Below are 15,725 nucleotides of genomic sequence, written 5' to 3' on the forward strand. Positions count from 1 at the left end.
AACTGTTTTCAGTTACATACAGTGTTTGATCTGGCACATTTCTTTTCTGATACAGTAGAGACCAATATTAATTGGAGAAAACAATATTATGGATAGAAGACATATTTAATCGTTTGCATCAATTTGAAATTAATAACATCTTAATGTTGGATTTGTTTCATACAAACATGAAGCTTTTAACTTCACAAGACATTAATTGATGGAAAGCTCTTTGGACTCATTCTGGCAGCACCCATTTAACTCTGCAGAGCAAGTGATTTAATGCTAAATTTTTCCAAATATGTTCCCATTAATCTTGGAATCTTGAATGGCCTGAGGGTGACTACATTTTCAGGACATTTTACAGTTGGGTAAACTAATCCTTTTAAACAAGGTTTCAAACACTTTTCACGTCCCCTTGTGTTTCAGGTGCATCCTGTTGCTAATTGTTCTGTTCTTCATTCCTGGAGTGGTGATGATCATCGCTTATGGGCTTATTTCTCGAGAACTCTACCGTGGAATACAGTTTGAATTGGAGGAGAAGATGGGACAGAGTGGTGAGACATTTATGAAGTCAATAACACATTAGAGTCTAATTCAGTGTCATGTTTTAGTAAGCCCCAGACTGTCCCATAGGGTACTGACCGCTTTGATTGTATTAGATGACCTACCCTGAGGATTTAATTGTTTGTTTGTACAGTCATGTCCACCTGTTTGTGAATGAAGCTCAATTTTCCAAGTAATTAAATGTGACCTATTGGATTTTCAAAAATATAATTACAGCTGTGCAACATTTCCGCAACCACCCTCAAAAAAGCAATAAGAAAAAAGGCAGGAAATATAAACTTGAATATTACCTTTAAATTGCTCATTGATGGAGCTTTCATAAGTTAATATCTGCTGGATTGCTTATATTATGTCCCCTCCTGAATTCCGCTGTTCGACTCTAAATCACATTCTATTATTGTTCTAAATATGCCCCCATTTCCCCTGCACTGCAGTAATCTAACATTCAAACACTCCATTGCTGAGTCACCACTCTACCCATTAATGTTTTCATTTGAATTAGTGAAATGTCATTTCATTTCACATTTCATAAGTAACAATTTGAACAAAAAAAAGTAAAATCAAGAATGTCAAAATACAGCTTGCTGTGAGGTCTTATGAAGGTTATTGTTTAGTGAAAGGCACAAGGTTTGGGAATCATAAAGGAAAGGATTCACCAGTATTTGTATGTGTAAGTGTATTTAAACAATTTTTTTGTGTATTTTTGTTTTTGTTTTTTTGTGGTTGAGGGAACACGTGGGGAAAAGTCCCCTGTTCAACACTGTATCACTGAAAAAAATCTCGGCTCGCAAACTTTTACACCATCGACAAACGAACGCATTAGACCTCTACGTCATTAGATCCACGAACCCCAAAGTAAGATATTCGGCACAGAAATTCTCACTCATTCTTCTAAATTATTTTTTACAACTTTGGCAATTTTTAGCATGAGAATCCATCTCTTTAACACTGTGAACAACTCTGAATATACGAAACACCATTGTACCCCCCCCCCCTTTAATGTATTTAGTTTCAATAATGTATTCTTTAATATTTAATATGTTGAGGAGATTTCATGGTACTATACAACATTCACCTCTAAATTGTGGAATATTTATTTCTACATAAAATAATACACATAAAAGAAAAAAAAAATCATATTATTTTGAATTATTTTAGTAATTTAGATTTGACCCCTCCCCCACAAAAATAGCTGAAGTAAAAAATTCTAAATGTAAAAATTTTACGTCTTATACCACCACAAGTGTTAATTTAGCCAAACTGCCTTAAAGGCCGTTTCACACTGAGCGAGAGCGTGATGCAAAAATCAAGTCAAATGGTCAACAAACGGTGCTTTTACACTGATCGCGAAACAATTGTTTGCCTGCAAATTGTTCTGCAAATTAATGCAGGTCCCTAGGTGGCACTGACCAGTAATGCAGTTCCTTTTCAGGAACTCGAGCTGTGTTGAGCGCTTTGGGTAACGTCCCTGACGAGACCGACTCTGAATATTGTTTGCAATCTGTCCAACGGAAGGGCGCGACGTCACGGGTGGGGTGACGTCAGCAAGCGCTGTGTGTGCATGTCAAAAGTCTGTCCCGTTGGTCCTATTTATTGTTGTCTGTCCCTTAGCCATTAAAAGATCGCTAAAACAGCTCAATGTGCCTAAAGTGAAAGCAAAGACCAAACATATTAAGGACGATTCCAAGCCATGTTATAGATTGTGTGTTCCTCCCTGCCCTCGCTCCATTACGAGTGGGGATACACACAGTCTGTGCGTGGCTTGCCTGGGATCGAATCACGCTGAGTCGGCTCTCGAGGGGGCCGACTGTCCGCATTGTGAACGATTGCCAATGCGGACGCTTCGATCCCGGAGTGCTCTCTTCGAGGAGAAAGCCTTCACCAGCGTTCCCCGCGGTGCTGGCCTCGCTTCTGCCGAGGCAGAACGGCTGCTGCACTCGTGGGGTTTCGCAGGTGGATCTGTCAGAGGGAATGGAGACGGGCCAGTCCTTATCTCCATCATCTGCCAGATCCGGCGCCAAAACCCTGGGTTCGGAAGCACGCTCGTCGGTTTCGGTTTTCGGGGTGAGGGATCAGCTCTTCACCTCTCTTCCTCCGATGAGGTCGATGTAGAGACTGTTGCTGGGGATTCGCCACCCCTGTCGCCCCAGTATGAGGAGCTTTTGGAGGTGGTTACGAGTGCAGTAGATAAATTAAAAATCGAATGGCCTGCTGAAAAACAATCTGAGCCGCAGAGAACCAAACTAGATGAACGCTTTCTGCGGCCGAGGCAACCACCTCCACGGCGGAGCCTTCCGTATTTTCTCCACGATGAAATTTGTTGGGGCCAGCCCCATCATTACAACGTGATGGGGCTGGGAGAGCGGGGTTATAGAGCGATGCCACGGGTCGAACAGATGCTCGCGGGATATCTGTCGCCCGGCTCGGCATCGTCTCTAAAGGCTCCGACATTGCCCACTAAGCCTCTTCGAGTTACATCATCGCTAGTGGGCAAAGGTTATGTGGGAGCAGGTCAGGCTGGGGCTTGCCTTCATACTATGGCAGTCCTACAAGCTTATCAAGCTGACCTGCTGGGAGATATCGATGAGGGAGAGGGGATTAAGTCTGAAGATATCGAAGAGCTTAGAAAGACCGCTGATCTCTCCCTATACGCCACTAAAGAGACCACTCGCGCAATTGGGTGGTCTATCGCAGCCTTAGTGGCCGTGAAAAGGCATTTGTTGCTGACCCTGTCAGAGATAAAAGAACGAGACAGGGTCTGCCTCCTGGACGCCCCGCTTCAGCCTTCTGGTCTGTTTGGCGACACAGTCAATACTGTCAGGTTCCAGGAGGCCCGTAAACAGGCGGCGGCGTTCCAGAATTTCCTCCCTCGTCACTCTCGTGGTGCATCTGGGCAGGAGTTGACCATGCCACATACCGGCTCCTCATACCGGGAAGTGCAGAGACAGAGTGTCGCCGCTTGTGCTCCCCCACGAACCTCGACGAAAAGATCCTGACGCCAGGATCCAGAGGGTAGCCCCTACTGGGGTAGAGCGCGGTCCACTTCATTATACGGTACCTGCCTCACCTCAGTGCCTTCAGGAGGTCGGTCTGCCGACCCTGCCAGAGTTTCAGGGCGCAGCGGCCTCCAGTCTGTGCTGCTAACAGTTATTTACGCCCGCGAGCGTAGTGGAGCTGGGATGCTCGCCGCCCCTTCGGGGGCCTCTTACACCAGAGGTCAGTCTCGAGAGACTGATTCCCTTAGTAGATTATTTAGCAGCGTGGAAACTACTGCCAAATGTATCTCATTGGGTCCTGGGTACAATAGAAAAAGACTACTGCATTCAGTTCGGTCATCCACCACCAAAGTTCAACGGGGTTACACCGACAGTAGTCGGCCCGCGGCAGGCTCTGGTTATGGAACAAGAAGTGAATACCCTATTAAGGAAGGAGGCCATCGAGGTGGTCCCTCCTCTAGACAGGGAATCCGGGTTTTACAGCCGGTATTTCATAGTTCCAAAGAAGGATAAGGGGTTGCGTCCGATCTTAGACTTACGTCACCTGAACCGCTCAGTTATGCCACTAACATTCAAAATGCTCACTGTCAAGCATGTTGTAGCTCAAATCAGATCCGAGGACTGGTTTGTCACAATAGATCTCAAAGACGCATACTTCCACATATCCATCCTTCCACAACACAGGAAGTTTCTTAGGTTCGCTTTCGGGGGCAAAGCTTATCAATATCGAGTACTTCCTTTTGGCCTCGTACTCTCACCCTGCACGTTCACGAAATGTGTAGATGCGGCTCTGGTATCCCTCTGTATGCAGGGCATCCGCATTCTAAATTATATCGATTATTGGTTGATCCTAGCTCAATCAGAGCAGATGGCGGTTCGACATCGAGATGTCGTTCTCGCACACATGAGAGCTGGGTTTGAGACTAAATGCCAAGAAGAATGTACTTTCTCCAGTTCAGAGAACCACCTATCTAGGCATAGTGTGGGATTCGACCACGATGCAGGCACGTTTGTCTCCTGCTGGGATCGAGTCAATCGTCACATCAGTCGAGAGAGTCAAAGAAGGCCAGTCACTCACTGTCAAACAATTCCAGAGATTGTTAGGGCTGATGGCAGCTGCATCCAACGTGATACCTTTTGGCCTGCTGTACATGAGACCCTTACAGTGGTGGCTCAAGTCCAAGGGTTTTTCCCCGAGGGGAAATCCACTTCGAGTTATCAAGGTCACGCAGCAATGCCTTCATGCCTTAGACATGTGGAAGAAACCTTGGTTCTTGAATCAGGGCCCGGTGCTGGGAGCTCCTTGTTGCCGTGTAACGCTAGTAACAGACGTGTCCCTCACCAGTTGGGGTGCGGTCATGAGTGGCCACCCTGCCTGCGGTCTGTGGAGTGGTCGCCATCTGACATGGCACATCAATTGCCTAGAGATGCTAGCAGTCTATCGAGCATTGAAATATTTCCTCCCAGACCTGAGAGGTCACCGTGTGTTAGTGCGCACCGACGACACATCAGTGGTCTCTTATATCAATCACCAGGGGGGTCTGCGTTCACGCCCCTTGTACAAGTTGGCACACCAGATCATTCTCTGGTCCCAGGGCAAACTCCTCTCATTCAGAGTAGTGTATATTCCTGGGAGATTGAATGTGGGAGCAGACATACTGACCTGGCAGGGGCCTCGGCCCGGGGAATCAATGCTTCATCCTGAGGTGGTGAAGCAGATATGGAGTGTATTTGGCACAGCCCAGGTGGACCTCTTTGCGACTCAGGAGACATCGCAATGTCCCCTCTTGTTCTCTCTAGTTCATCCAGCTCCTCTAGGACTGGACGCTATGGTACAGACCTGGCCTATCGCTCTGCTCCTGGGAGTTCTAGCGAGAGTACGCCAGGATTGGGTCCATCTGTTATTAGTAACCCCGTTCAGGCTGGGCCGAGTATTTTTCGCAGATGTAGTCTCGCTCCTCGACGGCTCTCCGTGGGAGATACCGATCAGGACAGACCTACTCTCACAGGCGCAGGGCACGATAATTCACCCTCACCCGGAGTTGTGGAAGCTGTGGGTGTGGCCCCTGAGGGGGCATTAGCAGCTGGTCTCTCAACCGAGGTTGTTGAGACCCTCCTCCAATCCAGAGCTCCCTCCACGACGAAACTCTACGCCCTGAAGTGGAAACTCTTCACTTCATGGTGCAGAGACCGCCACCTTGACCCTGTTAACTGCCCAGTTTGTACAGTTCTGGAGTTTTTACAAGCTAGGCTCTCTGCGGGGTTAACCCACTCCACCTTAAAGGTGTAATTGGCGGCCATAGCTGCTTACCATGTCCCTTTCAATGATCAGTCAGTGGGTAGACACACCCTAGTTACACGTTTCCTCCACGGTGCGCTGAGGCTGAGACCTCCAGTATGATCCCGTGTTCCCCCCTGGGATTTGGTTGTGGTTCTAGAGGCTCTTTGTAAAGCTCCATTCGAGCCAATACACGATATCTCAGATAGTCTTCTGACACTTAAAACTGCCCTGTTACTGGTAATCACCTCTCTAAAGAGAGTTGAAGATCTTCAGGCACTTTCGGTGGCCCCTACCTTCCTAGACTTTGTCCCTGGTATGGCCAAAGCATTCTTATACCCTCGAGCGGGTTATGCTCCTAAAGTTCCCTCTGTTACACCACAACCTATCATACTGTAGGCCTTTTGTCCTCCTCCCTTTCGGAAGCCAGACCAGGAAAAGCTAAATTGTATGTGTCCAGTGCGAGCACTGGACGCATACGTCCATAGAGCTGCCCTGTGGAGAAAATCTGACCAATTGCTTGTTTGCTATGGTCCTACTAAAAAGGGTTCTCCTGCCACCAAGCAGACCCTAAGTCGTTGGATAGTCGAGGCTATCAACGTCTCCTATGAGTCCGCTGGTCTTCCCCCTCCTTTGGGGGCCAAGGCTCACTCTTCTCGGGGTATGGCGGCCTCTAAGGCATTCTCTGCAGGTGTGTCCCTCTTGGACATCTGCAACGCTGTGGGGTGGTCCATGCCCTCTACATTTGTCAGATTCTATAACCTTGATATGCGAGCCACTCCGGGCTCTTCTGTTCTCTCACCTTAGCCGTGCTCTTCGGATACACACTAGGCAGGGATTTGGAAGTATGGCAGCGTGGGCACATCGTTCCCCAAAGCGCTCGATGCAGCTCGAGTTCCTGAAAAGGAACGCCTCAAGGTTACGTATGTAACCCTAGTTCCTTGAAGGAACGAGACGCTGCGTCGCAGAGCCATACTCCCGGCACCCTTTCCGGCGCTTGCTTTCCTACTCGAAGCTGAAGCCAGCTGCACGGCACATGCTTTTATAGCTTCCTGGTCGCTACGTCACCCCACCCGTGACGTCACTCCCTTCCGTTGGACAGATTGCACACGATAGAGTCCGTCTCATCAAAGCGATTGACGCAGCGTCTCATTCCTTCAAGGAACTAGGGTTGCATACGTAACCTTGAGGCGTTTTTTTCATCATGTAGCGTGTGTGTCTTGTATGGTTTACATCGTCCGCTGTTCAATATACAGCCTTAAATTAATATAAATAACATTTGGTTCTTCATCAGAAACACAAACTATAATTAAGAGTACAATTCGCATCAAGTGACATTCAAAATGTAATTATTAATGTTTTTGCTCAAAACCCAATTTAAAAGCATCGAGTGCTTGTTATAACTTCTAGTTGTGATCTAAAATGTATTTTGATTCTATAATAGGCAGATATGCACTCTTTGTATGTTTTATAATGGATAGAACACTATCTGCTTGTCATGTGTCATAAACATCCTTTATTGTTAAAAAAAAAAAAATACCATGAGCTACATAAAAACATATACAGAAAACATATATTCACAATCATAGGTCTATTTGCTTTCATATTTCATGTGTAGAAAAATGTTTATTTTTTTTACATATGGAAGGGAAAGAGATATGATTACATGATTGACAGGTCTAGAGTGAATGTGCTACAACACTCGCACTTGTGGAAGAAAATAGACAGTGCTCTTCATATCACATAATTCAGTGGAGATTTAATAGAAATGTTATTTTGAACACGTGAGAATAAATCTGTTCTTAAATACCAACAATAACAAGAAATTTGCATCCACTCATCTCTCTTGTGGGAAACAAGTCCTCTACTTCAGTGGTTTTTTATGCTCATGCTCAATACAGTCTGTTGTTCTAGCGGGTCATTGCGTCCAATATTTGTTTAGCTTTTTCACACTTATTATGGAAAGACCTTAACATACTGACTCAATAATTTTAAGCAGGAAATGTAAATGTGGTTTAAAATGTAAGCTTCCTCTTGATCTGTATTTATCTAAATAATTCTTCTGAGATTTTTTCTTGAGGAATGTGCTATGTTTCCTCTTTAGGAATGAAAAATGGTATCAGTGCCACTGCCTTATATAGCAGTGATGATGGAGATGGCTGCTACATCCAGGTATCCAAGAGGCCCAGCTCAATAGAGATGTCAGCACTCACCCCAACAGGCTCCGCAAAGCTGGACCGACCTCGTAGCAACACGTCCGAGGCTAAACTAATGGCCAAGAAGCGAGTGATCCGTATGCTCATTGTCATTGTGGCTATGTTCTTCATCTGCTGGATGCCCCTGTACTCTGTCAACACCTGGAAAGCATTCGACCTTCCCTCGGCCCACAGGGCTCTTTCTGGAGCCCCCATCTCATTCATTCACCTGCTGTCCTACACATCTGCTTGTGTAAACCCAATCATCTACTGCTTTATGAACAAGCGCTTTCGAAAGGCACTTCTCGCCACCTTCTCCTGCTGCTGCTGGCCCTGCCAGAGAAAAGGGTTCAGGGAAGGTGATGATGAGGTTAATGCCACTGGAGCGTCCATGTCTAAGTTCAGCTACACCACTGTCAGCACAATGGGACCATGCTGATTCTCAGAGGACCCAGGCTGGGCAAGATGGAGAATATTTGGGGTTGATGTTGACATATTGTGAGGGTTTACTTTATTAGAAAACTTCATTACAAAAAATCACCTACACTCTAAAAAATGCTTGGTTGTTTCAACCCAACTTTGGGTCCAATATGGACTAAACCAACCATTGGGTTATATTTTTACATAAAATTTGTTAACCTAAAAGTTAGGTTAGTCAATATTTGACCCAAAGTTGGGTTGAGACAGCAAAGCAAAGTTGGCGTCCAATAACTTGGTAGGAAAGGTCACACCAACCTCACCCTGTCCTGTCAAAGGACTGTTACTAGCACCCATTAAAAATGAAAAAAAAGAGAGACCAAATGACTGCTTGTGACACTCCTTTCTGACTGAATTGGGAAATCGTTTTGGTGCAGAGAACCCCACAATTGTAATTTTTACCATGAATAACAATCTGTGTTATTCATGGGAAAGCTTGTGGCACAGAGTTTGCTTTGAAAAATTTTGTATCAGATGCGAGCAGGACAATGACACTTCAGGATGGGAAGAAGCTCACTGGTCGCCTTTATCAACTGAGTGATAATGTTGACCTTGCTAGATGTTGTCAAAGACAATCAACTCAGCAAAAAGCAGAGTTTCTGGAGCTGTTAGTGTTCATTGAGAAACGGCTGCATTAACTGACTTGCTCAAACGACTATATAAATGACTTGAAATGGCTAGTAGAATGCCAGTCTTACACTTGTATGTTGCTATCCTTACTTTGTAGTTTTAAGTGCCTGCATAGTGTTTTTAAAATCTTTTCTGAGGTCAGTGTTCATCAGGAGAGATTTAATTTGTAAGATCAGAACTCTAAAACACTTTCCAAAGTCTGAGCCAACAGTTTTATACTGAAAGTCACAATATTCTACAGTATTACAGTGAGGTTAATGATGATGATCTGTTGCTAGACAGGACCTTGCTTTTTGTAGTTGGCTTCATCTTCATATTTTGGGCTAAAGAGGTTTTGTTTTTGAAGTTGTCCTTCATGGCCTTCACAGTCTGTGGCTGTAGGTGACTTCAACTGAACGAGGAGCTTAAACCCCTTAATTGGTACGAACTCATTCCAATATGTCATAATCTCACAGATTGATTTATGACTGCTTTCAAATGTTCTCATAAATTTAAAGCTATAAATGAATTAAGGTCCTCCCAAACAGTCCTAATCAAACAAACAGCAAATAACACTTAAACCTGACTTTTGAATGTTTTGTCCTTTTTTTGGAAAATAAAATGTTAGAGAGACAGGCTTGATTAAATGTCAGATATTTTTGAGTGCCACTGGACCCATGGGAAATCAGACATGATTCAGTGACTACTGAATATTTCAAGTCACTAAAATTGAAAATTAAATGACTGACTTTTAATAAAATTAAATGACAAATTTAAGTGACAATTTTTTTTTTAAAGTGCTGCCAAAGTGACAACTGCAGTGATTAGTTCATTGCACCTTTTCAGCCACTTTGTACTAAATTGCACTTTGTTACTAATGAAAAAATCAAGCTGAAAATCCCAAAACTCATAAAATTATGTTGTGACACTTTGAATGTATGTATACAAAGATTATTTTTGTCATAACTATGGACAAATTTTTACAGTGTATTTCCTTTAGATTAAATTTTTCTAACCATTAACGTAAAAGAAAGAAAGAAAGAGAAAGAAAACTCCAAAAATTATCATGATCTCATTACTCACCAAGTAACTAATTTAAGATTCAAATTCAAACATTACAAGTCCTCAAATGGTCACAAATTATTATACCATGGGGTATTGTTTTTAAACATATGAAACAAAAATAAGAATAACTAAACATGATTCATGTCAAGATGTTTTTTCAGTTCCTTTGTAAAGAAAACTAAATACAAAAAAAATTTAAAATAAATTATTGATTTGAACAGCATACATTTCAATTACCAGGCTTGTTTTATGATCCTTGATGACTATGAAGACTTGTTTTCACCAAAATTCATAATTCAGGTTTGGTGTTGATGAAGGGATGCATGAGCTTTACAGTTGGGGCTTTGGGAAACATAAGGCAAACATGGATGTGAAACACTTTTAAAACATGGTATTGTGTAATTTTTGTCTTTGTACTTTACATTGCTCATGCTCAGTTCAGCCATCATGTGAAAAATGAGTCCTTACATCAGTTGGTGCATTTGAGCATAAATTCCACCAAAGAGCAAAACTTAAAAAAAAAGAAAAAAACTTTCAGTTCAGCATGTTGTGACAACCGCCATAAATAATCCCCAAAATATTTGTATTACTTTCCTTCCTATTTAATTTCCCACCTACTCCTCTTATCTCCAATAGTCTGTCCCTTTCGTTCCTGATTTCAGTTTTTCCACTGGCTAAACATGGCTTTCTAATCAATGTGCATCTGTCCCTGAACTTACTTTTCAGTGAAGAGTGTCAACATTGCATCTTGTTATCCTCCAGCCCCGATGAGCATCCATCACAGAGCAGCCCTTAAAACCTGCCAGTTTCCCCATTACATTTATGCTGCTTGGCCATCCAAACTTTCCCTGATGTACTAGTCAGGGTGTACCAGATGTTTCCCCGATGTAATAGTAATAATGCATTGTTCCCCAGTGCCGCTCATGACTTGGGTAATTGGTCGGTATTAAGGATCACACACAAAGATTAGTGCTTGCAATGCGTGCTTAAAAGGATCAGAATACTTTTATGTAAGCCAATCTTTAAATTGCATTACATCACTCAGTCTTAAAAAGGTTTGTTTGGCAGATGTTTTTGCTTTATTCTAAAGAGAAGAGAAATGAGGTCAGCAGACGCATTTAGTTCTGACCTTTCCAATCCCATCATGACTTCTTTTTTATGAGACTAATATATAGCCAGTGGTAGAGATCCTCCTTTGAAGATGTTTGCGAAACAGACGTCTGACTAACTCAGGTTTGGATCCAGATTGAGAAACCATGTGTTTCTTGTGTAAAACAACTGGCACACAACTTGTTTTCCTATGAAGCATCTACGTCTAGTCCAAAAGTGAGAGAAAAACCTATAATTAGCACATAGCGAATTTGTGGTTGAATGCTTAGTGAACTGTGAATGCAACAGTAAAATGGATCATAGCCCTCTGTAGGCTGCACAGATTTCGACTGCAAATGATAATGTGTATATGACCCTGTTGCATATTCAGATTTTAATAGCCTATGGCAGTGCACCATGGGGCTTTTCTAGTGCAAAAACAAAACAAAACAAAAACACACAAACATAAAACAAACCGCTACTTTCATTCCGGATATGCTCTCATGAGGGAAACATCTGACATAATGGTTTTGGATTTGTGGAACATGGAATCAGTTAACTTCTAAACACTTAAATAAATACGACTCAACAGACAGAAACAACATCTGCTAGGTGAATCTGGTAAAACAATAAGAGTTTAAAAATGCCTATGAATGTGGAAAATTCAATTCATAAATGAGCTGTTTCTCAATAATTAGTCGGACATAGCACCTGCCTCTGTCTGGAGGCATTTCACTGTTGTAAAATCTCTGAGTTTGGGTGCTGTGGCTGAAAATGTAGGGGCTGTAAAACACTGATTTCCCTGAGGTGTGTTTGAGAAGTCTGCAAGAGGGCCAAACACATTGTGTTGTTGTGGCCCACAGCTTTTATCAGCCTCATCAGTCAAGATGACAAAAAACACTAAGACAGCCAACTTCATACAGACAGAAGACAGTGTTTTTTTGGCGTGTTTGTCTAAAATCTTTAGTCAGAGGAGCTTTTGTAGTCAGAAAATACACATGGCATCTGATTTTTACAAACCCTATCCAAACCACTTCCATGTGTGGTTTTAAAATTAATTTTTTTTTGGAATGAACTTCAGCCTGACTGGATTTCAAGTCATTTTTTCTGCATTCTAAAAATGCTGGGTCAAAAACAACCCAATTTGGCTCATTTTTGCAACTCAGCACTGGGTCAAAAAAGGGAAAAACCTAGCACCAGTTTGTTCTGACCCAGCTTAGTTGGGTTAAATGTTCGACCCAACATGTCAGGCTTTATTCAACTCATTTATTGTTGAAAAATTACTATACTGCTGGTTTTAGATTAACCCAATATGGACTGGAAATTAAACTCAGACACATAATGACAAGAGTAAAAAAATACCAGCAACAGAAATAATAAAAAAAGGTGAAGATTTATTAAGCAAAAACACCCAGAAATTTACAAAATATATAATAAACATAATAAACATAAATCCGTAAATGTGTTTGAGGAAAAAGTGCAGAAAACAATTGCTACCCAACAATTATACAGATTATCAAGTTAAACAAAAGTGCTTTTGAAAAGTTTAATAAAAAAAAAAAAAAATTAAAGTAAAAAATGCAGTGTCTTAAGCTTTGTATGAAGATTTTCTCTCATTATGTGCTAACTCATGAATATATAAAATTCCACTCATGTGCTTCTGGAGTTCAGTACTAATATACCATAATGGACATGAGCTGATGGAATTTTTTGGTTTTGTTTTTGTTTTCTGGACTCTTACATCTTTCCCAAAGCAACTTGTTTAGATACATTGGCTTTATACTAAACTATTTGTACAAACGGATCAAATTTCATCGCTGAACGACATTTGGTCTGAAAGATTGGATTTAAAAACAAATCGGATTTATGTGCACAGGTCAAGCCTAAAGGTCCTTTTAAACATTTTTTTAGATGTATTAAAACATTCATCTCTTTTGCATGCAGCTTAACACAACCAGGCCTTGCAACCAGGCTTAAGCAGCATCTGTTACTAAAACAGTGGACAGATTTTACTCAGAAAGCATTATGATCTATTACTGGCTCATGCAAGCTGAAGACAGATTGTGCTTTCTAAAACAAATAGCAAACCTATGCTCATCACATCAAAGATTTTCAGATTTAATTAAAGTGATGTTCTCCAAAGAGTGAATCACCAAGAAGTACAATTTATAATAAAACAATACAAATAATAGTATCTTAATTTCATCTTTTGTAATCTGTTTAGTGGACTCGTATTTTCTTTGTGATTGATTGTAAAATATTTGTACAGAGCAATTTGTACAACGTAACTGGTGAAGAGATCCATCATTGAAAAATATTTCATAATGACAAACCTGATCTACCTTTGTGCTAATTTCTGTCTCAAAAAATGTATTTTCTGAAACAGAAAAAGAAATATATTCCTGTACAATTGCATTGCAATTATTTCCCAAGGCCATTTTAATAACTGAGCATGCAACAGAAAGAATTAAAATATTTTAAAGATACAGTTACGTAAATACGCTACATATGAAAAGAATAAAGGCCTGTGCACACCAATAACGCTAACTTTATTAGTGTGAATACAGTGTATAACTTTCTGTTTAATATAAAGTCCACGCTGCAGTTTTGTCATTTGATGTTTAAATGCTCAAGCTCTTTAAAGTCAGGTGAATTCTGATTGGCTGAAAACAGTTCTGGAACTGATTCCAACAATCTTGTTCCTCTGTGTCAATTTCATAATAGCTTTCATGTGGACTATTCTTTTGAATTTAGAATGATTACTATATCTATGTAATTACCATAATAGTTACAGTATCATCCGTGGTGTGAACAGGTCTAAACTGACAAAAGAATAAAATAAAAAGAATAAAATAAAATAAAATAGTAAAAGAAATGTTAAATACTCTCAAGGTAAACATGTTGTCAAAATGTGTTTTGTAGTTCAAAAAAGAGTCTTGTGAAACTGATGAGTGTTGTTCATGATTGCCTGGAGCTGTAATCATCTCCAGAGACTTTTTAACTGAAGCCAGATCATATGTCTAGTTGTTACATCTACTGACCTTCATGCACTGTTATCTCCACCCCAGCAATACGGGTTGTGATACGTTTCATGCGTCTCGATGTAGAAATGCGTTTGGATGTAGGGTGTGTCATAGGAGAAAAACCTTGTGCTGCAACTGGCTGTAGCTGTCGGCTAGTGATAGAAAACTCAAATAAATGATGCACTGTACATCATGTCGTTTTTATGTTATTACCCTCCTCTAACTTAAATTTATTTATTTCAAACTTAAGCTATTGCTGAACTACAAATTATTACTCTTCTGATTAATAAGAAATAAATAAAAAAATCAACCAAATAAATGAAAAAAATCTAAAAGAAAAAGAGAGACGTGTGTCTTCCCCACCTGCTGGATTTATGCTGGTCTGCATGTCTGATTATGTATATTCTGATTTCAGGTTGTACAACACACAAAAAAAGATTACTTTCATTAATTAATTTATTTTTTAGAATTAATATTAGTTATGCGAGCAACTCTTTTATTACTGTTGTGTAACACTGTAATAACTTTTAAGGATTTAACATTTTATCTGTGTATTGTATAAACAAAACTAAGGGAATATAAAAAAAGAGAAAAAAAGATTAAAGAAAAAGTGGTACATTATAGACTTTAGGCCACCAATGCCTTAAGATTATGTGTGTGTACATAAACGTGTATCTGAATTTAATGACTAGCTGAGAGTCTTTGAGCACAGAAATTGAGAACTGAATGTGTGTGTGTGTGTGTGTGGGTGTGGACTGGAGGTGTGCAAATCCTGTATAATCTTATAATTTCTAATCTGTACTAATCTGTACTCTGATTGTTGTGACAGACATTTGGGTTATTGTTGAGAGACAGTTTATCTCATTGCTAATGCAGTTAAAGAAGCTAAATAAAAAGTATATATATATATGACACTACATATGACACTACATCATTTTAATAATGCTCATAATCTCAAATCTCAGAATCATCTTCTTTTCTGTATTTCCACAGCAAGTATAAATTGTGCCTGCAAACCCAAGAAACTGACGCTTGTTGCTGCCACAGTGTGTAAATCTTCTGATGCTGTGTAATTTGATGTTGTATTAATGGTATAATCTGTAATCATATAATAAAGCTCATCAACTCTTCAGTGTCTTCTGCAAATAATACCATAATCAAAATGCTCTCAACCAAATAAATAACTTGAAGACACATTGTAGAATGATGCGGTTATTGGTGTTGTTCAATACAGTTTCTAAATTCACTAAGGTTGCAAAACACTAATTTATCAGCGATTTACTGTACCTTTTCCAAAATTTAAGATATGAATTGGATATAAATACCATAGCGGTATATGTTTTCAAGCTTTAATGGATGGGGCAAGTATATGTGATGTGTCATATCGGGAAGATGATTATTATGTTTTTAGCTTGGAACAGCAAAACCTTTCAGAGAGGAAGAGATG

The 15,725-nt window shown here is 40.7% G+C and overlaps 1 protein-coding gene across 1 annotated transcript in view; it reads left to right on the forward strand.

Annotated features, from left to right (window-relative positions):
• Positions 1-9,987, forward strand: part of LOC128020351 (cholecystokinin receptor-like) — a 36,908-nt gene extending 26,921 nt beyond the window's left edge. The window contains exons 4-5 of the mRNA XM_052607181.1: positions 409-536; positions 7,925-9,987. Coding sequence (XP_052463141.1) covers positions 409-536; positions 7,925-8,454 — 658 coding nt within the window. The 3' untranslated portion in view covers positions 8,455-9,987. The remainder of the gene's footprint in view (positions 1-408; positions 537-7,924) is intronic.
• Positions 9,988-15,725: the final 5,738 nt, after the last annotated feature.

The sequence above is a fragment of the Carassius gibelio genome, chromosome A9, assembly GCF_023724105.1.
Source record: "Carassius gibelio isolate Cgi1373 ecotype wild population from Czech Republic chromosome A9, carGib1.2-hapl.c, whole genome shotgun sequence".
NCBI lineage: Eukaryota > Metazoa > Chordata > Actinopteri > Cypriniformes > Cyprinidae > Carassius > Carassius gibelio.